General features: G+C 44.1%; 1 protein-coding gene across 1 annotated transcript; it reads left to right on the forward strand.

Moving 5' to 3' along the window:
* The first annotated feature begins 6,434 nt into the window (after positions 1 to 6,434).
* On the forward strand, positions 6,435 to 26,849 carry LOC310658950 (cystine/glutamate transporter-like). The gene is made up of 12 exons (XM_083401528.1): positions 6,435 to 6,952; positions 8,756 to 8,882; positions 10,986 to 11,101; positions 13,590 to 13,715; positions 16,082 to 16,181; positions 16,667 to 16,711; positions 18,568 to 18,691; positions 20,076 to 20,179; positions 21,289 to 21,385; positions 22,969 to 23,118; positions 23,972 to 24,149; positions 25,126 to 26,849. Exons 1-12 carry the CDS (start codon positions 6,739 to 6,741, stop codon positions 25,188 to 25,190), a joined length of 1,446 nt encoding a protein of 481 aa, XP_083257654.1. The 5' UTR covers positions 6,435 to 6,738; the 3' UTR covers positions 25,191 to 26,849.
* The last annotated feature ends 877 nt before the right edge of the window (positions 26,850 to 27,726 follow it).

Below are 27,726 nucleotides of genomic sequence, written 5' to 3' on the forward strand. Positions count from 1 at the left end.
TTTGTGAGGAATAGCTCATGTAAGGGACGCGGGTGGCGCTGTGGGTAAAAGCCTCAGCGCCTAGGGCTTGCCGATCGAAACGTCAGCGGTTCGAATCCCCGCGGCGGGGTGCGCTCCCGTCACTCGGTCCCAGTGCCTGCCAACCTAGCAGTTCGAAAGCACCCCCGGGGGCAAGTAGATAAATAGGGACCGCTTACTAGCGGGAAGGTAAACGGCGTTTCCGTGTGCGGCTCTGGCTCGCCAGAGCAGCGATGTCACGCTGGCCACGTGACCCGGAAGTGTCTCCAGACAGCGCTGGCCCCCGGCCTCTTGAGTGAGATGGGCGCACAACCCTAGAGTCTGTCAAGACTGGCCCGTACGGGCAGGGGTACCTTTACCTTTACCTTTACCTAGCTCATGTAAGGTGCACCGTTTTGATATCTTTGCTTAGGTTAGTGGCAGAGCTGTCTTTAGCAAAGATCCACTCAGCGCTCCCTTTTCTGGGGGGGGAGTTGTTGAGCTTTTTGGGGGAGGGGGAATCGAGAGCAACAGAGAGGGGCTACAGATCAAGAGGGACCAGTATGCATTTGCCGCCCCCCAGAGTTCACAGGACCCCCTGCACCCCGGGTAAACACGGCCCTGGCCAGTGGTCAAGGTGCTTTGAACTGCCCTGAGATCTACGGGTGAAGGGTGGTACACGGACGCCAAACTTTAATTACCGTAGTTTTTATTAAAGGCTTCCTTGTGTAACAAACAAACACATAAAAGTACATAAGGTGTCTCCACTTTCAATTCATGTTTACATTCTGTATGAGACACTGTTGTTATATGCATTATGCAATTGGGGGATAGGAGAGAGAGGGAATTTCATGGTGGAATTCTTGTTGCAGGATCTGCCAGTATACATATATGCCATGGCTATTTCTTGCTACACACAATTTTGTAAGTTTCTGTTGTATGTGTTTTTTTAAAAAATAAATAAATTTAAAAGCAGCCTCTGAGGCTGCTTTGGAAAGGAAAATAGCAGGAAGTGAGGTCCTGCTTAACCCCTTCCCTTCCTACCGTTTGTTTGTCTGTGTTTCCACCACCCAACAGTTTTTCTCTTTGTGAGGGAAAAAGATACAGAGAACCCCGTAACTGTTCCACGCATGTGGGAAAGCAGTTTGTGAGGGTGGGGCGGGGGGGGGCTGATTTTAAGCAAACAAATGGCAGAAAAGGCAATGGTTTTTTGTTTTTGTTTTTTAAAAATCCTTCTCCCTCCCCATGGTAGCCTAATAGGCTGCTTTTCAGTTTTTTAAAATGGGGGTAAGACACACATAACTCTGCAATATGTAGTTGGACTCAATTCCTTTTAAAATTATTATTTGGAGCAAAAGAACCTGACAGATTTATAATTTGCCAATAAACTCTCTGGGGGAAGTCCAGATTCTTTACCAAAAGGCAAACAAAGTTTCAGGCCTTTGGGACATGGACCGAGAAGAGGGGAGAGGGAAATCAATAACACATCTATTTGGGATATTTGTGTGCAAATGTGAAAGGTCTTTTCAGTTAAATTTTGTTTAAAGAATGCAAGAGTTGTCTTTCCCATTCTGGAAACAACCTTCCCCCAGATAACCAGATCATGGTCAGAAGGTCAGAAGGACTTTTTTTTTTAAAAAAAAAACCTTTCTATTTAGATTTCAACCCTGGCCTCTTCTCAAATCTTTCACCCTGAGGGTTATAAAATCTGCAAAGCAGAAACATCTTATATAATACAGAACAGCATGAAATGAACTGAAAACATTTCCATGTTTGTTCTATAATCTTGCTTCTGGTATTGGAGGTGGTATGGCTCTGAATATCAGTTGCCGGAAAGCAACAATTGTATTGGCCCATGTTGCAGATATCAGTATTGCACAGTTTGAAGCCACTGAAAGCATAAGAACTGACTCCTTTTGGAAGAAACCATTGTTTGGGCCCATAAAAGAAGAAGAAGAGTTTGGATTTGATATCCCGCCTTTCACTCCCCTTCAGGAGTCTCAAAGCGGCTAACATTCTCCTTTCCCTTCCTCCCCCACAACAAACACTCTGTGAGGTGAGTGGGGCTGAGAGACTTCAGAGAAGTGTGACTGGCCCAAGGTCACCCAGCAGCTGCATGTGGAGGAGCGGAGACGCGAACCCGGTTCCCCAGATTACGAGACTTACCACTCTTAACCACTACACCACACTGGCTATTAGTCAGACTTTTACTTGCAGAACTCTTTAAAAACAGAACATATGCATCAAAGATAAAACCAAAATGTATTGTGCTGTCCAGAACAGGCTCGGCATCTTAGAAAATACGAAATACAGTGGTGCCTCGCAAGACAAAAAGAATCCGTTCCGTGAATCTCTTCGTCTTGCGAAGCAAGCCCATTAGCGGCTTAGTGGATTAGCGCTATTAGCGGCTTAGCGGGCTTAGCAGATCAGCTGATAAGCACCTTAGCGGATCAGCTGATAAGCGGCTTAGCGGATCAGCTGATAAGCGGCTTAGCGGATCAGCTGATAAGCGGCTTAGCGGCTTGGGAAAAAGGGCGGGGGAGGAAAAAAACCCCACAGGAACTCGCAAGACATTTTCGTCTTGCAAAGCAAGCCCATAGCAAATTCGTTTTGGGAAGCACCTCCAAAACAGAAAACCCTTTCGTCTAGCGGGTTTTCCGTCTTGCGAGGCATTCATCTTGCGGGGCACCACTGTAATCCAAACAGACCGATAAACAAAGGTCTCGCTCTCTCTCTTCAACTACATCCATTTTTCTAGAGATCTGTTCCTTGAAAGCTATGTTTACGTTTTCTGTTCCCTGTGGCCAGGAAGACTTAAAAACACCACAGCTTTCAAGATGGCGAGTTTGCAACTCAGTACCTTTGTCACCTGATCTAAGGTTCACTCTCAGCATAGAGTAGGGAAACAATAAACAGCTAATCATTAACTAGGTAGAGCTCAGAGTCCTTTAGAAACCTGCTGTGAAAAACCACCAATGTTATCAATACACATTTAGCCATTTTCCATTTTAAACCTTCATCAAGACACATGCATTTTCATTTCAGTGTCAATTAAGCCAATTATACTCAACAGCCTCATCTGCTTCTTGTGGGCTTCCCATAGGCATCTGGTTCACCACTGTGGGAACAAAATGCTGGCCTTTGGTCTGATCCAGCAGTGCTCTTTTTATGTTCTTAACAATATTCTCCCCGTTTCATTGCCTGAAAAAAATCATTATTTGATTAACCAGATTTGTTTCTGTCTCTAATTCACATGGTCCCAACTGTTTGTTATATTAAGAAATCTGATACAAACAAAGACAGAAGGTAAAGGAGGAAAGTAATTGAGGGATAAAGCAGTCTAATTCATGCATGAAGGGGTTAATACAATAGAGTAAACTATCCTGCCAGGCTTAGCTATGTCACTTCCCTTACCTTGGGAGAAAATAGGTAATCAAGCCCATGGTTCCCTCCAATCTACCCGAGAAATTTCAGCTCAACTGCATGGGTCTTGCCAGCAACTCTTGAGCTCCTATACCAATAATCTAGGAAATAAGTTTTACTATCTGTGCAACTTTTTCTGAATGCTGCATGGCAAAGCACATGAATATGACCTTTGGAGAGTTTGTAAGTAAACCATTTTTAACTTGCCAAACATGTGGTCTTGGAACTTGGAAGGGCATTTTTAAAGGTATAGCAGCTGTTATTTCCATGCTTTGCTTTGCTACGTATCTTGTGATTTTAAACATTTTGCTGGGGTTTTCTCACCTAAAAGTACTTGCCCCAAATTTGGATCTTGGCATTCTGCCACTAGACTACAGCCCTTTCCCTGCCTCAGGCAGAACAAATGCATTTCCCACACCCAAAGGCATGGTGCTCTGTATGTGGTATGTGGTACATACTGCCTTACATCACCAATGATGCTCACATGCCGGGGTATATACCTAATGGCTTTTTATGCACCAGTCTGGAACCTTTTGCATGTTTACTTGCCTATCTTTCAAACTATTATTTGTGTATATTTATTTATATTTTAAAAATTGCATACCACTGTGTCATAGCGAAGAGGTTTACAGCAATAAATCTTTAAAACCATACAGTAAAACCCATTATAAACTTAAAACCAGACATCAGTTAGCCATTGCGGTTAATTAACCATTGTAGAAGGCTGTATTCTGAATTGCCTGCATTCACCTGGTTGGCATAGGAGGCAACAAGAAGGTTTTTTATTATCATAGAATCGTGGAATTGGAAGGGACCCCAGTCGTCAAATCCAACTCCCTGGAATGCAGGAATATTTTGATATTTTGTCTTTTTCTACTCGATATAAAATTCATAATATAAGAATAATTATAGTGTTATTTTGGTACCTGAATTAGAGCATTTCGCAGGTACCTCTCTGAATTTCTGGCAGTAAGAACAGGAGTGGTTGCTTACCTTCATTCATTTCAGTGTGTCTACTCTGAGTACAACTAGTTTTCACCATGTGATAACAAATTGAAAAGCTAATGCTTTCCTGCCTCTTTCATGTCACCCAGAGCCAGCCACTTGATCTGACCATCTCACTCTGCCTAATAATAGGGGCGGCCTGTTTAACTCCAGTCATCTAAAAGGTCTATGAACGCGGCCCTATTAGACTTGATGGGTTTTTGTTTTATTGTCTTGCTTTGTACATAAGGCCTGCATTTTATCACTGAGGCAATGGATGAGACAGACATTTTGTCTGCCTTTGCCGTGTTTCAGGAGTCGACTTTGGGAGAGTAAACACTCTCTTGGCAACTAGAATAACTGTGTCCCATTTCTCTGATGGGCTTAGACATCCATATTCCCAGCAGGCCCCTCTCCCTCTCTGTATTTATTTTGGGACTCCTTCTCCGCCTCTGGACTTCGAGCCTTCTTTGTTGCTTTTTGTTTGTTATCATCACCGACAGATGCCCTTAGAGCAAACAAAAAAGGGAAGGGATGGAAGTAGAGGAGCACACGGCGCAGGCATGAAACCTGCATGATATGCAGACGGTGGAATTTGCTGCCACAGGAGGCCACTGATGCTAATTGGGTTTAATAAAGGATTAAATTGCTTGAGGACCAATAACCCCATTAGCGGCTACGCATGCTAAGAGAAAAGTCCTCGCATTGCGTGCCGCAGGAACTAATATGATCTCCGGGAGGGCAGCTGATAAACATCCCCTTCCTTTCTCCATCACTTAGCACAATAGGACAGGTCAGCCTTGCAAAATCCCACTCCTTTGGGGTGAATAATGTTTTCCGACATATGGAGAAAACACTATTTGCTTCCCCACCTTTCCAGAGCCTCCCCCCGCCAGTCCTCACTGCAATAATCATTGAATAGGTAGGGTTACCTTGCTACCCTCTCACAATTTTTTACAGACTGTTCAAACTCATGGCGGGAGGCAGGGCGTTGTGTTAATTTCATCGAAAATCACCAAAGACTAACAAATATACTGGGCATTGACTTTCAGGAGTCAGAGCTGCCCACTTTTATCAGATGCATGAAGGCATCACTTAAGTATGTATTTGCAGACCCTCCAAGTGTCCCTATTTTCCAGGGACATCCCTCATTTAGAGAAGTTCTGATTTGATCCCACTTTTCCTTAGGACGTCCCTATTTTCATTGGAGAAATGGTGGAGGGTATGGAGTTATTTGACTGCCGAGCCGTCTGAAGGCAATCCTGTATAGGGAAGTTTTTTTAAATGTTTTATTATGTTTTTATATATGTTGGAAGCTGCCCAGAGTGGCTGGGGCAACCCAGTAAGATGTGTGGAGTATAAATAGTAAAATTATCATTATGGAATGGGATGTCCCTATTTTCATCGGAGAAATGTTGGAGGGCATGTATTTGTATCTGCCTCAAGATACAATGGAGTGCACTTCCAGGGGTGAAGTCAAACCACAGTGTTAACAGCACTGAAGTGATTTCCTGGGGGCACAAGCCTGGGCAGTGTGTATGGAAGTCCTGGGTTGCCCAGATGAAAAGATTCCCCTCTCAGCCCCCCATCTTTGCTGATGTGGTCCAAAGGAAAGCAGAGCAATGTGTTTGACACCAGCTTAGCTGCAGGAGTTGCCAGAAGGAGGCCTACAAGGCGCCATCTTAGGGACTCTGTTCTGGATTTGTGTAGGGTTTACTCCTTAGCCTTCTCCTCAAGATATCCTGGAAAGCAGAGGTGGTTTAGGATTACAGTTTTCTTTCTTCTAGATGGGCTCCCTTCTGAGGTTGACAAGCCCATCTGCCCCTCGCTTCCCTCTGCAGCACATGCATAAACCACCTTTTTGGCCATTGGGGCCCACCGTTGGTTGACATTTCTTCCTTAAAAAGCTCACGTCATCCACCAGACCTGGAGACAATATCCATGGTTAGGACTGGAGCTTGTACATACTGTAAAACCAAGTGGAGCACATCCTGATCAAAAACAAACTGTTTGTGTGAAAAGCCGGGAATTGGACTTGCACCACGCCACGTATCACTAGCTGTGGACAAAGCCCTGCAGCAGACTTCCGTTTCGTGGGATTTGGGCCCCGGTTTCCCCTCCCACCTGATATTTTTGTTTAAATATTTGTTTACTTCATGCTCCTGTTATTCCAAAGTCTTCCCAGACAAACTGTACTCTGCCTGCTAAGCAAAGAGAGAGAGAGAGACTGACTGAGAGGAGAACTGAGCCGCGACGCAGGGGTCCGGAAAGGAACTCAAGTTGTGCTTCATACGGGGACTTCCTGTGGTTCAGCAGGGCAGCAGAGAATAAGGCATGGGAGTTTGCAGGAGAAGCAAAGCACCGGCAGAGGTGAAGGAGGCCGTTTTCCTCAGGAGGAAGATCACCCTCACCCGCGTCATTGCCTTGGGGGTGGGCACCATGGTGGGCAGCGGCATCTTCATTTCCCCCAAAGGAGTCTTGCAAAACTCAGGCAACGTGGGGGTCTCCTTACTGGTGTGGCTGGCTTGTGGGATCCTATCACTATTTGGTGAGTTGTTTGGCTGCTTGGTGGTTTCCTTTTTCACATACACCCTCATGTGATAGACAAAAATCCCATGACTGCAATCATGGAGCAGGAATTCTAACAATCATAAAGCTTGTGGCAATTGCGGTATAACAACTTAGGGTGTGTCCTCTTGGGGACGATGGAACCTCAAAATGGGCTTCTGTGGAGGACACACCCCAATATTAAATTCAGTTCTCCACATTTCCACATCAGTTTGTGATTTATTTATTTTTTAAAATAGTCCTCATGAAATTTCATCCACATTTTAGTGTGAATTTTTCCTTAATATACACAATTCTGTATGCAATGTTGTGCAATGCACATATTTTTTGGGCAAAGCATATTTTATTATGTATATTTCCCCTAATACAATGCACTTTTGTATGCTATTTCCACAAATATATCCATTTTTGTGCACACTTTACCTTAGTATATGTATTTTTTGTAAGCATTACTTGACTGGAGAATTGCATTATTGCTGTTACTATTACTATTATTACTATTACTATTAAATGTCTGGATGGAGGATAGCCTGGTTTCAGTTGTCAATACTCTGGCAACCTCCAGGTTAGACTACTGCAATGTGTTGTGTGTGGGGCTGCCTTTGAAGATGGTTCAGAAACTACAACTAGTGCAAAATGCAGAAGCTCAATTGTTAACAGGCTCAAGACGGCATGAACATATAACACTGGATCTGGCCTGACCACAAAGGCTGCCAATTTGTACTGGGTTCATTTCCAAGGGCTGGTTTTATATGGCTTGGGACCTCTAAAGGACCACCTGTCCGCATAGGAACCGAACCCTGAGATCATCATCTGAGGCTCTTCTTTGAGTCACAAGAAGAGAATGAGCTTCTTCTGAAGTAGCTCCCCATCTATGCAACTCTCTCCCATGAGAGGCCCGACTGGTATGAATGAACTTTGTCAACATTTTGGTACCAAGCAAAGATGTTGATTTTCCCGGGCATTTGGGTAGCACCAGTGATTGGGTGTGTTTACGTTGATTAAATTTTAATATGCTTATGTATTTTCTACCATACTTTATTCTTGCAATTGGTTTGGAACTGTCTGTTGTGGGAAGGTTACACGCTAGAACCCGGTTTGCCTTTTACCCGGTTTGCCTTTTCGTATTAATCTTTTTGTTCTCATTATATTTTTATGGGGGTTGGTTAGTTGTATTTTATAATCGTTATACTGCTTTTATGTTGCTAAGAAACATGTTTTTTCTTTTCCCTTTTAATAAAAAAGTGGGCTAGAAATTTATTGGAGGGAGGCCCATGTGCAGAGGCAGATTTAGGGGAGTGTGACTGGTTCAGTCGTACTGCATGCAGAACCTCGGGGGGCCCTACAGAAAAGTGGGGGGTGCTCAATATTGGTGGTGCTGAAATTTGAGACCCTGAAGTCCTCCACTGCCATCTGGGGAGGTTTGAATCCCAATTTGGCCATGCAGCCACTGGGTGACAGTGGGACATTCATCATCTATCAACCCAACCAGGATTATTGTGAAGATAAAAAGTGGGGGCTCCTTTGAATGAGAACCGGACAAAATAATGGAAATTACCACTACTACTACTACTACTACTACTACTACTACTACTACTACTACTGATGATGATTATGCATCTCAGTTCTAAATATCCTTCCATTGGTACCAGTCCAACTTACTTTAGTGCAACTGAATTTCATATCAATGTGCTTAGAATTAGGGATATTACTCATCAGATAAGGGTGATGGTGATGATAAGAAATGCACACAGGGTTTACATTTTAAACATTTTCTTTCTAGGAGCCCTGTCCTATGCAGATCTTGGAACATGTATCACCAAATCCGGCGGTCATTACATTTACCTGCTAGAGACACTTGGGCCACTGCCTGCTTTTCTAAGATTATGGGCGGAATTTGTTATGATCCGGTAAGGGCAGCCTCAACTTCCCATTGTTGTGTGAGAAGGGGGAGGTTCTCGGGAGAGACGGAGGGGGTTTTACTGGGAGTTTTGTGTCTCTTTAAATCTCTCAACAGGGGCACTGTTCCAGCTGTGTTTTTAAAAGCAGCCAGCTGGTGGATGCAGCACCACTGAGATCTAACAAATGGCTGCAAAGACGTTGAGAGGGAGGGGAGAGGGAAAGGAATCTAAGAAAGAGATGGGGGAGAGAATGAATGAAATAATAGAGAAAGCCCTATGGGAGAATAAAAACAACACACACACGCAAACATGCACACACAGCCTTTCTTTCAGTCATGACATGAGACAGATGAATATTTTCTTCCAATAAGAAGACCACCACTGTACTTTTTTGCAGCAGCCACAACAAAAGGTCTTGTTCTATAGAAATCAGTTTGATACATGATCTGCCCCTCCACCAATACCAGATAGCTACTAGATAAACAGAGCCGTCTGCCGCAGAACATCTGGGAGCTGCTTTCCCTGAGGAGAGGGATCTCACCGCTTGCAGCACCAGGACAGAGCAATGCAAACACATGGGCCCACTACCCTATTTCAGTGCAAATACAAGAATACACACACACACACTCATCGACCACCCCATCAAGGTCAGGCCCATCCGTTCAAAGCTTGTTCCCTTTTGTGTTTGTTTTGCGTGTGTTGTCACAAATGCTGCAGAATTTAGAGGAGAAAGCGGAGTTTGGAGCTGGGGAAATCATTCTACCTCATACCCGAGGGGGAGTTGATGGAGCCTATTGTAAAAGACTGGCCAATGGCCATCAAAAGGCTTTGAAAATAATCCTAGTGGGATGTTGGTGAGGCTCTGATCACCACATTTCAAGGCCTTTTGCTCCATCCCGTGCATTTCCCCTGTCTACCCAGGACTGTATGAAGAACCAAGCTGAAAGCTCCCCAATGAATACTATGGGCCAAATGTAGAACGGAGAAATGAAACCCAACCCCTTACCACTTGGAGTGGGGCTTCATTTCCTATCACTTTTCAGAGCAGTGCAAAATCCACTGTCAGGATTGGGGGCAGCACAGCATCAACAAACACAACAAGTATCTTCCACGCCCCCCATGGGGGGCAGCAGCACCAGGGCATTCTTTCATCAGCCTCACCAGCCTTTTGCTTTTCCCATAATACCATGGGGCATCTCGGGCATACTGAGGAAAAACCTGGGTTCTTATTTTGGTGGTTGGACCACCATTCTCTCCCCTGGTCTCCAAAGCAACATTAGTTCAACAGTTCAAATGAAATGGTGGCGGGCTATTGAAAGAAAATGGTTTTGGGTCTACGGTTTGGCCTGAAATCAGAATCCCTAACCATGGCTGGGGTCCTGGCCTGAGGGCAGCCTGTGGCCTGTCTGATTTGGATAAGATTGCATTATTATTATTTTTGTTTCCTGCAGTTTAGAAATGGAAGACTGTAATTGCCTGCCCTTGCACTTGGCAGAAAGGGAGTCTCACAGCTTTTCATTCGGATCCTGGAATTGTAGAGTTGGAGAGGGACCAATGGTCATCTAGTCCAACCTCCTGCAAGGCAGGAATCACAGCGAAACAATCCCAGACAGATGGCTATCCAACCTCCTTCCATGAAGGAGAGTCCACCACATTCTGAGGTACAGTGGTACCTCAAATTACAGACGCTTCAGATTACAGACTCCGCTAACCCAGAAATAGTACCTCAGGTTAAGAACTTTACCTCAGGATGAGAACAGAAATCGTGCGGCGGCAGCGGGAGGCCCCATTGGCTAAAGTGGTACCTCAGGTTAAGAACAGTTTCGGGTTAAGAACGGACCTCCAGAACAAATTACGGTAAGTTATTAACCTGAGGTACCACTGTAGTCATTCCCCTATCAGACAGCTCTTAATGTCAGAAAGTTTGTCAGAAATTTCTTCCCAGTCCTCAATCCATGCTTTGGAAGAGTGTCTGAATGTCTTCACTTGTGGTTGTTTTAGAAGAGCAGACATCAACAGGAGCAGACAGAAAACATAGGTGAGAGGGAGACAAAATTGCCAGAGAAAAGACCAAAATAAAATAAATGTTTTTGCCATTGTTTCATTTTCCAGACCTGCAAATATGGCTGTGGTGTCCTTGGCATTTGGTCGGTACTTAATCGAGCCTTTCTTCGCCCCATGTAATGTCCCTCCTTTGGCTGTGAAACTGATCACCACCACAGGAATCAGTGAGTACCAAACAGAACTAAATATATAAGGTTGCAAGTTAATCCTAAATATCTTGTTGTTGTTGTTTAGTCATTTAGTCGTGTCCGACTCTTCATGACCCCATGGAATAGAGCACGCCAGGCACTCCTGTCTTCCACTGCCTCCCGCAGTTTAGTCAACCTCATGCTGGTAGCTTCGAGAACACTGTCCAACCATCTTGTCCTCTGTCGTCCCCTTCTCCTTGTGCCCTCCATCTTTCCCAACATCAGGGTCTTTTCCAGGGAGTCTTCTCTTCTCATGAGGTGGCCAAAGTATTGGAGCCTCAGCTTCAGGATCTGTCCTTCCAGTGAGCACCCAGGGCTGATTTCCTTCAGAATGGATGCATTTGATCTTCTTTCAGTCCATGGGACTCTTAAGAGTCTCCTCCAGCACCATAATTCAAAAGCATCAATTCTTTGGTGATCAGCCTTCTTTATGATCCAGCTCTCACTTCCGTACATCACTACTGGGAAAACCATAGCTTTAACTATACGGACCTTTGTTGGCAAGGTGATGTCTCTGCTTTTTAAGATGCTGTCTAGGTTTCCTAAATGTACCTGCCAAATATTACTACATTTCTCACTGCCTCTTGTACATTTGCAGATATTTCCACAGCAAAATATCATAAATGTGCCGAGAAAGTTCACAAATAAAGCAAATCTTCATAGCTTATAATACTTGTTTTTATTATGGGTCAAGAATCCTTCCCTAAATGTTTGTAAGAGATAATGAGATATATTTTTAATACCCTCACTTTTGCATCTCCACAATAGGCATTTATCAGACTGTGCTGCTGAGGCCAGTACCAATAATAATAATAATAATAATAATAATAATAATAATAATAATTTGATTGATTTTACCCTGCCCATCACCTGGTTGCCCCAGCCACTCTGGGCTTCTTCCAACAGAATAAAAAAAAAACAATGAAACATCAGACATTAAAACCTTCATGCACTATGGTTGGTGCATTCTCAGAGCTTGATTGCTTCAGCCAAGCAGTAGCCAACACAGTGCCCTCCAGATGCCACTGGACTCCCATCAGCCCCTGCCAGCATGGCCAGTACTCAGGGATGATGGGAGTTGTAGTCTATCAAACTTCTAGAAGGCACCACATCAGCTGGCTACCCCCCACTTTAATCCCTTACTTAGCCTCATTGAGAAACTGCCTTTCATTCCCAATAGCTGCATCTCAGTTCACTCTTAGTAGTCCATATGTTGTTGGACTACAGTTCCCACCATCCATTCCCATTAGCCATGCTGACTAGGGTGGCTGGGAATCGGGATCCAGAATGTTTGCTACTCCTGCTCTATACTAAGAAAAGAGGTTCCCAGTGCCGTATGATAAGTTCTCCTCAATTCACAATCCTAACCTTGTCTACTCAAAAGTCATTCCTACTGAATTTAGTGGGGCTTAAACTCAGGTAAGTGGGCTTAGGATGGCAGCCTTAGTTCTCACAGGCCATCCATGAAATGCTGAGAGATTTCTTCCTGCTGTCTTTAAAAAGTTTGCTTGATATATCCAAGGCAGTTTGTAAATGAACAGAAGCTGGTTTTCTTTTTGTTTGATGCTGTCAGCCAGTTGGCAAAGGAAAGGGCTTTTTCAAAACCACAGTTAAAAGCCATTTAAAAGCCAGCTAGTTAAAAAACAAAACAAAACAAAACACCACTCACTGGCAATATTTAGAAACAGCAGCGCTCTTGCATGTTTGAAAGCTTCACGCAAACAGTTGTAAACTCCTTCCTTATAGGGCTCCTCGGCCTTTAAGCTACGTGACCAGCAGAAATGCAGGTGCAGCTTTGCTTTATTTTATTTTTTTAAAATATTGAGAGGCTGCTGTCTCATTTTTAAAAATATCAGAGCAATTTAAAACAAAAATACCCAAAACCATACAGTAAAAACTCTCTCTCTCTCTCTCTCTCTCTCTCTCTTTCTGTGTGTGTGTGTGTCTTGTGTGTGTGTGTGTGTGTGTGTGTGTGTTGTTGAAAACAGACATTGATTAGCCATTGTGGAAAGATGTATTCTTAATTGCCTGCACAGGTCTGGCAGAATTTAAGAGTTTTCAGCAGGCATTTAAAAGTTGGCACAGAAGGCACCTGCTGCAGAGATCCGGCAACAGGGATTTATTGACATTTCTGCCAGTCATGCTGGAGTCCTATCAGAAAGCCCCATCAAGCTTGTGGGTTTTTTTCTAATGATCAGCACTTTTAGTAAGTAAGCTTGCTGGAGAAGCAGTATTTCCATCTCCATGGGCTGTTATGACACAGAAGCATTTCTGGTTCTGTTTTTTTAATGTCAGCAAAAAGTCAACACTCGCTAGCTGTTCCAAAAGCACAAGCATCGCAGTCGCAGCCATTCATGGTGATTTCTCTCTCCTCCTTTTTCTTTCTTTCTTTCTTTTTCCTAAAAAATATTTACGTGTTTTCCATTTTTCTATTTACACGTCACATCTCTCTCCTCCTTTCAAGCCCTAGTCATAGTCCTCAACTGCTGGAGTGTGAGCTGGTCTGCCAACATACAGACATTCCTCACAGCCCTCAAGATGGTCACGGTTGGTCTGATCATCGTTCCTGGGATGATGGCTCTGGGAAATGGTAAGACTGGCCAGAACCCTCCTACATGGCGTGAAATGAGAAAGGGGCATCAGAAGGGGCGGAAACCGGCAGTGGCAAAGAAATAGGAAAGATGGGGGTGGTGAGAGAGACTTGCTAGGAAACAACAGTAGGTTTGATAACAACAGTAGGTTTGCGTGGCGTAGGGACACGGGTGGCACTGTGGTCTAAACCACTGAGCCTCTTGGGCTTGCCTATCAGAAGGTTGGTGGTTCGAATCCCCAAGACTCCCATTGCTCTGTCTCAGCTTCTGCCAACCTAGCAGTTTGAAAGCACACCAGTGCAAGCAGATAAATAGGTACCACTGCGGCAGGAAGGTAAACGGCGTTTCCGTGCACTCTGGTTTCCGTCACGGTGTCCCATTGCACCAGAAGCAGTTTAGTCATGCTGGCCACATGACCCAAAAAGCTGTCTGTGGACAAATGCCAGTTCCCTCGGCCTGAAAAGCGAGATGAGCGCCGCAACCCCATAGTCGCCTTTGACTGGATGGAACCGTCCAGGGGTCCTTGACCTTTTTTTCTGTGTGGGGTACTTTTCCAGACTCATAGAATTGTAGAGTTGGAAGGGACCAACTCTAGTTCAACCCCCTGCAACGCAGGAATTTTGCCCAATGTGGGGCTCAAACCCACCACCCTGAGATTAAGAGTCTCATGCTCTACCAACTGAGCTATCCCACTTGAGCCCCAGGTAGCTTTTACGCATCCATGGTTCTACTGAGGGCCAAGCTGTACATTCAGCCTACAAAGTAGGCACTCTGCTCCCTTTCTCACCCCAGGATACAGAAGTGATCTCAGGCCTTGGTGGCGGATGTGGTCTTTCAGGCATCTCTAGTAAGCCCCTGGGACTCTTCCTAGGCCAAGGGTGGGGAATCGTTTTATCTCTGCAAGCCAACTTTGACACCAACGCACCTGCCTATCGAGCGACATTCCCTAGGCCATGCCCCTGCCCTTGGCTGCTTGGGCTGCATCATTCAGACGGTGCCTCTTGCAGGCCTGGCTGATGAGTTGTGTGCCTGTGCCTCTGATTTATAGAAGAATGAGCATCACATCCATTTCTCCACTCCCTTTGGCCTCTGGCCCCAGGCACCCCAGGCCTGTGGCCCCTGGAAAAGTCCCCACAAGGGAAAGTAACCTTTAAGCTGAAAAAGGGCTCCCTGTTCATGTCAAGGTGTGAAGTTTTATGTGTGCAGAAACTGCCAGTAAAAGCTGGAATATGCTAGAACAGTGGTTTTCCACCAGTGTTCTGTGGCACCCTGGGGTGGCTTGAATGATGGTCAGGGGTGCCGCAGGCAACACTGGCCTCTGTCCCTCTTTCCTTCCCTCTCTCCTCTGAGGCCTCTCCTGTCTCTGCCTCCCATAGGTTTGCACAGATGTTTGTTGCAGCAGCTCTGACCACAAACTCCCCAGGCAAATGGTGTCTCTGGGGCTGGCCAGGGGGTGCTTTCCAAGCCCCTGTGGGGCAGTGTGAGGAGGCATCTCTCTTTGGGGCAGGGTGGGTAGCTCAAAGACCAGGGGCAGCAGCTGCGGCTGCCCAGAGGACTCCCAAGGAGAGGAGGCTGAGGGAACACTCCACAAGGGAGGGGGTTTGAAAAAGGCAAATGGTGACATAACTGGGCTCCTGAGCCCCACTTGGGTGCCGCAGAAAGAATCTAGTTGGTCGATGGAACTGCAGACTCAGAAAGGTTGAAAACCTCTCTGCTAGAACATTCTAGCGGGTCTTCAACTTTTCAAAGCTGTTGTTTTTCATGCTGTGCGTCTTAGATTAGTTCCAAGGCCATTCAGTGAGCAGTTTCTTCTTCTGACTTCTATGCTTTACTTTCATTTTGCATGTTATATTCATGTGGTGTAATTTTTCTGCTGAAACTGGTTTTGCTCTAAATGAGCTGAGCTTTGCCTTGCTAGGGAGCTAGCAACAAACTGCACAATTTATGCCTTAGTATATCTCTCCTTAAAGATTTTTTTCCTGCTGTCTGTGTATTTTATTTTATTTTTTGAAGCCATGCACCTGCCAAGGTTCTTCTACCCTGCTAATCAAACAGTGTCCGGGCGTGTTCCAGGTCTTGGTTCCCAACAGTTCACCCATAGTAGCCAGTTGAAGCCCTAAGGCAGAGAAGATGCAGCCACAGCATCTGTAGACACCTTGGGTACCATTTCTCCCCCACTACAGCTCCATGCTGGAGGAGTCTGCACCTGTTGAACTTCTGCATGTTTTGCAGAAACAGAAACAACGATACATGGCCTGATCCAGCCAGTTCTCCTTATGCTCTTATCTGGCTGGGCACAATGGAAAATGCTTCTGATCTAGGATGGTGTCCGCTGATGTATATTCCTGTTCTCATTGTTTTTCAGGCCACTATGAAAATTTCCAGGACAGCTTTAACACAACTTCGCTGACACTCGAAAAGCTGCCTCTTGCTTTTTACTCTGGGATGTTTGCCTATGGAGGCTGGTAAGTCTTTGAAATTCTAACAGAGCTTTCTACTGTTTGCTCAAATGTCAGAAAGAAAATGCAAATTAAGCAATAAATCAATCAATCTGTACTTTACTCCAGTGCTGGTACAATCCTGGATTGCAGATAATATTTATCTATCTAGTCTGCACCAAATATCTGTTGTAGGCTTGGGATATAACTCACAGTGTCATCTCCCTTTGTTCATTTCTTTTGTGAATTACTGAGGTGATTGTGCTTCACAGCTCATTCCCTTTGGTAATTTTGATGCTGTTTTGTAAGATTCCATAGCTGTTTTCAAAATGTCTGGTGTGCATTTTTATCTATCTGTTGTTATTACAGACATACAATATATGTATCCATGGAAAGAAAAATACTTTCGCAAAGTGAAGTTAATATAGCAGGATTCGTTATTACTGGGGTTGGGGGGGTTTAAAAAAGAAAACACATATGTTGACCTTGTGACTCTTGATTTCTTATTTCAGGTTTTATATAAGCTTTGTAACAGAGGAAATTGTAAATCCAAAACGGTGAGCAAACGGGGGGTGGATGGGTTCCGTTCTTTTCCGGTGTATGAAACATGTGTTTCCAAAATAATTGAGAGCATCTGAGGGAGAAGCAGACCAACAGAGCAAATGTTAGGAGGCAGAGTCTCTTTAGCAATACCCCAAAGAGGAGTGTTATGTACTGAGTTGAATAGGATCCAAACTGCAGCAGTCTGATTGGTCCTAGAACAATAGGATCCAAATTGCAGCAGTCTGATTGGTCCTAGAACAATGCAGCAGTATGATTGGTTGGCAGGAACCACCCAATCATGCTCCAGATATAAGTGAATCCACAACCTGATTGGCTTACAGTAGAATTCCAGAATTAGCCAATCATGGGCAGCCCATTGTGTAAATAATGTATATAAAGCAGATACTTTGAGGGGACTTTCATTCATTCCTCCTCACCACTATGAGCTGAATAAAGAGCATGAAATCACTTTGCGACTCTGAGTATATATTTCAAGGAGAATCCCCTCAGAGTTGACCTCAGGAAGAGTTTAGAAAAGACTGAGTAAATTGGCATGAGAAGATCTTTCTGAAACAGGCCAAAACCCCATCTAGTTCAGCCTCGTGTTCTCACAGCAACCAACCAGGTGCCAATGGGGAATCTCCTGTCTGAAATCCTGGGAAGTTGCTACCAGTCCGTGTAGCTAATACTCTGCTAGAGGGGTCAATAGTCTGACTCAGTATAAGGCAGCTTCCGATGTTCCTGTCCATTCAAAGAAGCAGTAGCACAGATGTCAGCTGCAACATCCACCCATTCAGCTAAAGCTGAAGGTCAGGGAAAGCCTTAGCAAGCAGGTGAGTTTTCAGTAAACTTCAGAAGCATCCACCATTCGGTGCCTTCTGAATCGCAGACAGTGGGAGCCCCACTTCCGTCTGGCTTTCAGATTAAGCAATGCAGGTTGTGTCAGTATCAGCAAAATCTCCACAGTAGATCTCAGTGATCACCTGAGTCTGTACAGAGGGAAATGGTCAGCCAGCCCTGAGTTGCTCCAGCTTTATACACTAGCAACACTAGTGGATCGCTAGTTAACCGTCAGTGCAGTTCCTTCAACAGCCATGTTCAATACATGAGGCAGTTTGGATAAAAAGAGGGGGAGGGGCTTGTTAGGGTTTGCTATTCTTCTTTTAGAGTTTGTTATTTTCTTTATTATGTTTCTATATGTGCTGGAAGCCGCCCAGAGTGGCTGGGGAAATCCAGGTAGCAAAAAGAAGAGTTTTTGAAAATATATATAATAGACTCAGAGGTGGGAGCAAACACGAAAGGGAACTCCTACTCATTTGAATGGGAAAGGATGAAGATGGTTCTCATCAGAGAGTAGTAGTAGTAGTAGTAGTAATAATAATAATAATAATAATTAGTGAGACACTCCCTGCATCTTCCAAACTAACCTCAAGGACAGAGTGACCCATAGTGCATGAATCACAGTGGCTAAGCTATCGCTATCTTGAAAAAGACATATTTATACATACAGATACATAAAGAAATATAATGCAAGCAACACATAGCCATCTAGCATATACAGGGATCAGGGAGGTCATCAGCCTCCCCAAAGTAGCCTGTTCTTTGAGAAGAGATATTCAAGTGTCCCTGTTTTCATCTCTACACCTTTGGCAGGTCTTGACATATTTGGCGCTAGCTTACAAGACAGAAAATGTGGGGTGGGAAGAGAGAAGGCACCTTGAAATGTGGACCAAATAAAATTCCTGACTGTCTTTATTTTCCTATTTTTGCAAATGCCTTCTACATTATTGAAGGTGGGTGACCACAGGGTCAAGGGAAATCTGTCTCTAAAATGGAACTATGTATAAGAGAGGCTGTTTTTCTTCTTCAGGAATATCCCACTCGCTGTAATAGTGTCCTTGGCCGTTGTTACAGGGTGTTACATCCTTACCAATGTGTCTTACTACGCAGTCCTGACACCACATGAGATTCTCAACTCTGACGCAGTAGCTGTGGTGAGTGTGGCAACTTGTGTGCTATCTGTATTTTTAGACCGATGTTACCAGGGGGGCAGAGGAGAAGGGAGATGGTCTAGAAGGCCTATTGGACATAAATTTAAGTAACAGATTGTAAATTCCTAGGGCAGACATCTGTTTCCATGGGCAGCGAAGAGGAAACATACATGCTTTGCTAAACAACATTTGTTCGAGGAAGAATCTTTAAATTGTGCACCTATAAATGAGCAAACCAGACAGAATACAGAGTACTCCTAGATTTGTTATTCTCTCCAGATCAATATACGGTACCTTTATTCAGCATAAAGCAGCAATTTATGTATTGTCCTTCAACTGTCTGGACACAAATTTGGATAGGCCTTTTCGCCTGATGTGCTGACCTCTTCTAGTTTTGACTTATTTCACAGGTGGCCTCTGCTGGCTGCAGGGCTGTGGCAGCTTTCAAATGTTTTGCACTGTCTAGTGATGTGCACAACTACCGTACCTTCCTGTTGGACAGAAGTTGTGTATTCAATGCAATGAGCGCCTGGCTCTCCGAGAACAACTTTTGTCATTTGTCACTTTTGCCATATATATTTCTCTCTCCCACCCTGAGCTGGCCCAGTTTTTGCTTTTTTATTTATTTGCTGATGTTGTTGACATCTGTCTGTCTCTGGAGACAATGGAGGTGTGCACTTTGGGGGTGAGGTCAAACTGCTGGAGAGTTAAAGCGCCGTCTGCGGCTGCTTTGGGACTGATATGCTAGAGACATGTTTTGTTGCAGCAGGGGCAGGTGAAGGCATACAGTTGTTCTGCTGCAGATGCAGTGTGTGTTCTCTGTGCTCCTTCCAGCGGTCATTCCTCCTCTGGTCACTGCTGTGGATACACAACCTGTCTGTCTCCAGGCGCTGCAGTCCAGGCGCTGCAAGGAATTCCCACACAGCAGGGTTGATATTGCCAGCCAATATCCCTCCTTTTCCTCCCAGAAGCTCAAGTGGCCTAGATCAGCATTTCCCAACCTTGGGCCTCCAGCTGTTTTTGGACTACAACTCCCATAATCCTCAGCTAGCAAGACCAGTGGTCAGGGATGATGGGAATTGTAGTTCGAAAACAGCTGGAGGCCCAAGGTTGGGAAACACTGGCCTAGATTGTTCTCCAGGTCCTTATTTAACCGCCACAACAACCCTGTGAGGTAGATTAGGGTGAGAGGCAGCGACTGGCTCACATGGCTCACTGGGAATTTGAACCCTAGTTTCCCAGGCTCTAGTCAGACATTCTAACCACTACACTACACTGCCTTTGTTTACTGTATGACATAATGGAAGGTTCTACAGAACTCAAAGAATGGTACCCTATGATACTGTTGGTTGGCCTTACTGATAAGGCTGTCTTGGTTTTCTTCCAGAGTTTTGCTGATAAAGCTTTCAAGAGCATTTCCTCTGTGATTCCAATACTTGTAGCTCTCTCGTGTTTTGGTGCTTTGAATGGAGGAATCTTTGCTGCTTCAAGGTAAGGGCTTGCCCATTTCAAAGCAAATGTCCTTGTTACAAAAAACTGTTCAAAGTTCCTTATCTTGTCAGTGTCTCCCTTCTACCAAAATGCTAGTTTAGGGATTAATACAGAAAGCAGCCATTTCCCCCCCAAATCTGCCTTTTGTACAGAAATTCCAGTTCTTATCTCCATTTCACAAACCTATGTAGAAATAATTTCCAAATGCTGGGAAGTTGTGGCTAAAGAAACACAGCACAAACCTAGGCTATAAGAAAAATATTTTTCCTCACACCTTAGGGATAATGCCTATATAGAAAGGGGAAAAAGTCAAGTGCATTGGTATAGTTTAAAGAGCATTTGCTCCCCGCCTTGACATATTGAACTCAGCACAATTCACTTCAATAACGACAGCCATTTTTTGCGAGCTGATATTTCACAAAGAACTTTTCTTTAAAAACCAGTCAGTGGACAGCGAGTGGTGGAAGCTAGAGAACAACTTTGAATAACGCTTACATTTCAGTGATAGGAATGTACCGTATTTTTTGCCCCATAGGACGCACTGGCCCTTAGGATGCACCTAGTTTTTTTGGGGGGAAATAAAGGAAAAAAATTTTATTCCCCCCCCCCCAGGTGCGCTGCGCTAATCCCGAAGCTTGGGGCGTGCGGAGCTCAGCACGCCCCAAGCTTCTGGGTGCTGGCAAGGTCTCCGCTAGCCGTGGGAGAGCTGGGTCTCCCACGGCTAGCGGATAGCTTCCTGAAGCCTGGAGAGCAAGAGGGGTCGGTGCGCACTGACCCCCCTCGCTCTCCAGGCTTCAGCGAAAGCCTGCATTCGCCCCATAGGACGCACACACATTTCCCCTTCATTTTTGGAGGGGAAAAAGTGCGTCCTATAGGGCGAAAAATACGGTAAATAAAAACGAAGTCTTCTCCAAATTTACCAGGTGCAATGCTGCTGTTGTGGGGTTCTCTTTTCCTAGAGTATGTGATATCCCTAACGCTTTATGATTTCTAAGGGGGGGAAAGAAATGTTTTCTTTTAACGAAAGGAGTGTTTAACAAACCTCCAGTAAGCATAGCAAAAAAAGGGAGTGGAATTCAATTGTGTGATCAACTGGTTTTCTTCCACAGGATGTTGTTTGCAGCTGCCCGCGAAGGACAGTGGCCAGCTCTCTTTTCAATGATACACCTTGAAAGACACACTCCTCTTCCAGCCTTGATACTAATGGTAAGAGCTTAAAGGTTTGCTTTAGTGTGTGGTTGGACATAAAATGCAGTGTATGGGCCTGGGGGGGATTTTGCCCCTGGAAGGCTTATAATGTGTAATTTGAAAGGGGGGAGAATTAGATGTATTAGGCATGTTTCTTAAATGATAGGCAGTGTCAGGCACTGCGTGTACACAAAGTCCATAAAGGTAGAATGTTCTCAGTTTCCATGTTTGAAACAAATTGGCCATACCATATTAAGACCCTGGTTTGAGCCTCCATCTTTGGGCAGGTAACGCTTTATCGCATCCTTGGCGTACTTAAAGGATGCTTGTTAGCTACTGAAAGAAGACAGGTGGATAAATGAATTGCCACTATATTTTCGATAAGAATGCCTGCGTTTAGCTGGGGTCATTTTATATTGTTCTGAAGTGTTACATTTCTATTTTAGGGTTGCCATATTTCAAAAAGTAAAATTCCTGATACCTTCAAAGTTGTTGAGCTTTTAGGAAACCACCCAAAACTGAAGAGCTTTTTTGGGGAAGCCTGACCCCAAAATATTGATTTTGAGCTTTTTGAGCTATTTCAGTTGCTTTTTCCATTCCATTGCAATACATCTGGGTTTTCCCTGACAAAGTCCCCCCCCCCAAAGCCATTTTTACACCTGAAAAACCAGGACATGTCAGGAATTTTCCTGACATGTGGCAAGCCTAGTCTATTTGTATTTTGTATTTGTATCTTTTTGCTTCATAAGACTGATTAATACTTTTAAACGTGTTTGTGGGAGGAGGGGTTATTGTGTTGTTGCTTTTGTTTTAACTATTTAAAGAAACACTGCCAAGTTTGAGAAGCGCTGCCTTAAGGTATCTGGGGTTTAGGGTTTTGAATATTAACACAAGACCCTTGAACCTGGGCTGGTAGCATGGGGGCAGCTGGTGTGGATGTTTCAACAGACATGTTACAGGCTGTCGGCCATCAGCAATTTTGTACTAGTTGGGAGTTTCAGGGCCAAGTCCACCATCAGGTCTCATCAACTGAAAACGTTCCCATAATTCTGCTCAGTAATAATGGACAAGTGTTATACAGTAATTAGTCACAAGGTGTAATGGTTCTAGGGGTTGCTCGTACGTAAATCGGCGCCACACCTGGCTGGGTTGCCTGAGTGAACCTTTCCTGTCCGGGCAGCCACTCACCCGTGGCTGTCTCAATCGCTGGCAGAATCCGTCAGTGGGCGTTTCTTGAACTTCTTCCAGCATAAAAGTTCTTTGACGCCTAGTCTCCGCCTACTCTCCCTGCGCGGAAGCCTTCTGCGCAGGGAGCGTGTGGGCATCGGAGGACCCGTGCTCTCCCCGCTGGTCTTGGAGCCACCTCGCCGATTCCCCCATCTGCCCCCCTCCTCCACTGGTGCTACGCTGATTTCCTTCCCCAGAAGATGTGCTGCTTCTCTCCCTCCCGGGACGCTCTCCGGAATCCCTCCGGAGCCCTCCCTCTCCTTCTAGCTCCGATGGCAGTTCCCTGACACGAGGAAAACCTAAAAGGAGCTTGGAAAAGTGGTTTTGTATTCTACTGACATATTTCCAACACTGCCATTTTTCTCCATCTGCAGTTGCCATTGATCTACTTGATGGTGTCCATTGGTGACCTCTATGGGCTGTTGAACTTCTATAGCTTTTCACGCTGGTTCTTCATAGGACTTGCCACCCTGGGGCTCATGATACATCGTTATCGGCATCCAGAACTGCCAAGACCCTTTAAGGTAAGAAGACTAAAGATAGTGGATACAGGGAAGGGTAAATCTGCGCTTCTATCTTTTACCTAGCTAAAGAGCACAAAAATCCAAACATATTGGCCCAGCTCAAAAATAATGCTCAAGTGGTTTGTTGCTCTCACCCTGTAAGATCTCAAATGTATACTGAAACCATGGTTTTATCTGCCAGACTAAGCCTTGACCCCAGGGAGGATTACCCGATACAAGACCCATTTTTCATCTTATAAGCAGAGAGATGGGGAAACTGCCTTAACCACAATTTGCTTAATGAAGATGGGGTGCCCATGTTTTGATATCCATTTGCAGCTAATCTTTAACAATCTCTTATATGGTCAATGCTTAACCATGTATGTAATGTAATGCTTAACCATGGTTAAGGAAAGCAAGTCACAATGAAGTATGTCTGAAGCCATTATTTTATAAGCTGCTTAGGGGAATTTTATTGCTGGGCGGCCATATTCTGTAAATATTGTGTTACATAAGCAGAAGCAGTGTGTGACCTTGCTCACAGGCTACTAACTGAACAAGAACGGATCCATTAGAAGTCAAAAATAGAAGAAGGGGAGAGAAATGCCATCATAACATGCCAGTATTTGGGAAGAAGCCATAAAGAAACCCTAAACCAGCTCCTTTCCCTGCACTTTCTTAAAACTAGAGGATGGAGACATTGTTAAGAGCATTGTTGTTGTTGTTTTTAAGTGCTTTGTATAGGGATGAGTTACGGTCCTTTCCATCTCTCAGATTAAATATACCACTCTTCTCCATGTTCAAAACATGTTTCTTTTTTGCATTTATGCTTCATGCAGAACTTTATTTTCTGATTTGACCCTTTTCCCTTTAGGTGCCTTTGTTTTTCCCACTAGTGTTCACAATAGGCTGTTTCTGCATCATGGGGACATCCCTGTATTCCGATCCTGTGAACACCAGCATTGGCTGTGCTGTGACTCTGTCTGGCTTGCCTGTCTACTATCTGGTGGTACAGAAGACTAGGATCCCAGGCTGCTTCACATCCATGTTCAGTAAGTATGGCCTCAGCTATGGTAGCTCAGAACTGTGAAAGGGAAGCTTCAAAATTAGCGTAAATGAGGCCCGATTTCACACGTGGCACATGACACTGTTTGTGGCTCACAAGCTGTCAAGAGGAGTTCTGCATCTCCAAAGAGTTGGGGACGAAGCTCCCTCTGTCCTTTTATAGACTATAGAACTCCAAATGCCAACATCTGTGCAGCAGAAACTATGTTCAGTTTAGGACGGACAACAATCATATGTGAAACTTCTCCCTGAAATTAAGCTGGTACTCCGATTATTATCATTTATTAAATTTTTATACCACCCTTCATCCAAAGATCACAGGGTGGTTTACAGTATAAAAACCACAAAAATACACACCATAACAACAAACCGCCCTGAGATCTTTGGATGCAGGATGGTATATAAAGTTAATAAATCATTGTGATAATATGCACAGTCCTCCACAGTAAATTGGGCCCGTCGCATTGGCTGTGATTGACGACTTCCCCTTGTCACACATATAAGGACCCAAAAAGCACTGTACTTGCCTTATGAAGTTTTGGTAAAGACACGAAGAAGATAAATCGATGCATGTATAATACTGCTTAGAGCTCAACCACAGGAATTGTTAAGAATATGTCTAGTTCGAATGAACTTGGTAGAGACTGGAGAAGAAATCTTCAGGAAGGCCTTCCTCAAGACTACTTCACAAATGTTTAGCAAGTATATATACCTATCTGTATAGTGTATGGCTCTGCCCTGTTAACTACCAAGAGGCATGCTAATAATTTTAGTTGCATGTAAACAGGAAATGAAACCAGATAGCTTCTCTCACACTTCATAGGGAATAGCAGGTTCACAATGTGGACCACGATATATCTGATGTGTGAAGCAGCCAGAGTTTTCTGTTTTCGCTGAAGAACACCAAATGATGCCTCTCCCAAACTAAACTTTTCCTCTGATTTCCTTGTTGCATTTGTCTAGATTCCATCACAGTAAAATTGCAGATCCTGATGAAAGTGGTGCCCCAGGATGTCCTAACATACTGAAGAATGTGCATCCCAAGGACCTTTCAAATCTGTTCTTTGGGAGCTCCTCACACTCCAACCGTGTGGGATACGCCTCCAAGTCCACTTTTAAACAAGGGAGAAAACTGTGACAAGCCATTCTTTCCTTACCAACCATTAGCCAGAGCATTTGGATATCAGAAATTTAAAGGGTGGTCTTGTTTTGGGCAAAAAACATAACCCAGTTCTGCTTAGATCAGGAGTGGGAAGCCTCAAGTCTGTCAGGCCTTAAGACTCTTTCTAGACCACATCTCTCATCAGCCTTGCTCTCTGCATCCTCCTTGAACTGCTGTCATGCCTCCTACATGTCTGGATAGAGGTGTGAGTCTGAAGAAATCTCCGACTTTTGCATGGTTGGAATGTTAGGCCAGTATTTCAATCTCAGTATATAGGCTAGTAGAGCAGAAAAATTGGAACAGACCAATGGTAAATCTAGTACAGGGGTTGTTAAACTGTGGTCTACAGACCACCAGGGGTCTGTGAGCTTTGTTCAGGTGGTCTGCAGTTGTTCTGTTAAAACAATGGAAAAGCATACAGCATCTAGCACACTACATTACACTTGCTACAATAGGCGGGGGGGGGGGGAGCGGTCTGCCAAGACCCTCGGCCATTTTCAAGTGGAGCAAAGAATTTCCATGGAACAAAGAATTTGGGAACCACCAATAGAGTGGATACCAGACTTTATAGAATATTGAAAGCTGGTGCCCGGCTGAGGAAGCTTGCATATCTACTTGTAGAAAACCAGTGAAAATGGAAAATTCAGTATGATCTCACCTTGCTAGAGACATAGCAAAATTAACGTTGCTTAAGAACGGATTACTGGATTTTCAAGGTAATCCTTATACAGTGGATACTTTCCTGGGGTGGGTGGAACAGATAATGGGTTATTCATTTAAGTGTAGCCCTGGTTACCAGGAGAATGACGGAAACGCAGTATATTCAAGAACAAGTGACTTCACTTGGTAGAGATGTTAAGGTGCCATTTTAAGATTAGTGGACTGTACTTAAAATACATTTAACCTTCCAGGGGCTAAGTCAAGTGGTAGCTTATCTACGGTAAAAGAGCTGTGGCCAAAATGACATTTGGGTGGAGCTGGTTAACTCAACACTTATAGCATGTGAAACTAAAAAACACACAAACATTTGTGTCTAGTCCCAAATACTTGCCATTTCACCAATGACTCAATGGCCACAGAAAGTGAGGAAGTTGCTCCTCCTGAATAAGCTCTCACATCAAATTAGTGAGTCTTACTCATCCTGAAGAATTCCTTCTAACGTGGAATGCTTTTCTAGCATACAGAGAACTAAAATAATAGGCTGCAATTCTAAGACCATGTACCTGTGAGTCAAATTGAACTTAATGGAACTTACTTCAGAGTAGATGTGGTTAGGATTGCAGCCTAAAGCACAAATTACACCCTGCATTGCTGATATGAACCTTCATTTTTATTAGGCACTTCATAGTGTCTAATAAGGCACTTCATATCTGGGCTGCTCCTAAATTAATAGTACAGAGATATGGTGCAGGAAAGTTTATATGCATTTTGGATTACAGGATTGTAATGATTTATATATTTGTTGTGTTAAATTTGTTATTATAATTGTAAATTGTTTTAGGAATGGAAATAAAACATTCTCACTTTGTGCTGTTTTCCGGCTGTAAGGGGCATGTCAGATATTGTGTACAAAATACTTGTGCACCTTTAATCCTTAGCTTTCATCCTCAGTTTTTGGTGACAAAATACTTGAGCCTAAGGTGTGTTTCCCTAATATTTTATTCCTGGAGCACACTAATTTATTCAGGATTTAAACTGGAGACAAATCACCTACTCTCAAGAATACACATTTCCTCTCTTGAGCTTCCGAAGTGATAGGCAGGCATCTTCTTTGCAAGATGCCCAGTTTATATTCCTTGCAGCCATCTCTGCGGATACAATGGCACACAGAGGTATGCGACCAATGCTGCATGGAACCTCCCTGCTCCAGTGCAACAATCCATCAGGAATAGTTGCTTAAACTGTCTAGTAGTTCAGTTCTCAGGGTCCACTTTTCATGTACCCAGAATCATGCCTGCATACTACCCCAGATGACAGAAAGCCTAGGGAGATTTCATAGTGAAACAGGAAGAACAGTAAGGCCCTTGGATTTCTCCTGAATCTTTGGTGTAGGGTGAGTAGCCCAATCCTATAAATACCCCAATTATGGGTGCTCTCCACACACACTGGCACTGTTTCTTGTTGAAATGTGTGCCAACCACATGAGGAAGCACCAGACAATTTCTCATTGTCACCACACTATTTTCTGCCTAAAAACCTATATTGGAAACGACTCTATTCAGTTAACCCTGTGGATGCTGGATTCCCAGAATTAATCAGTTAGCAGAAGTTCCTTTCTAGAAGGCATTGTTTTGCCATGCCACTTCATATGCCTAAATGGAGTGAGTACGTAACAAACCCCCTTTTTAAGAAAAAAAGGATGTAGCTGCATCTTTGCATTCTGCTGTGAATTATGACTCTAT

This window comes from Podarcis tiliguerta, assembly GCF_965153285.1.
Source record: "Podarcis tiliguerta genome assembly, chromosome: 10".
NCBI classification, from domain to species: Eukaryota; Metazoa; Chordata; class Lepidosauria; order Squamata; family Lacertidae; genus Podarcis; species Podarcis tiliguerta.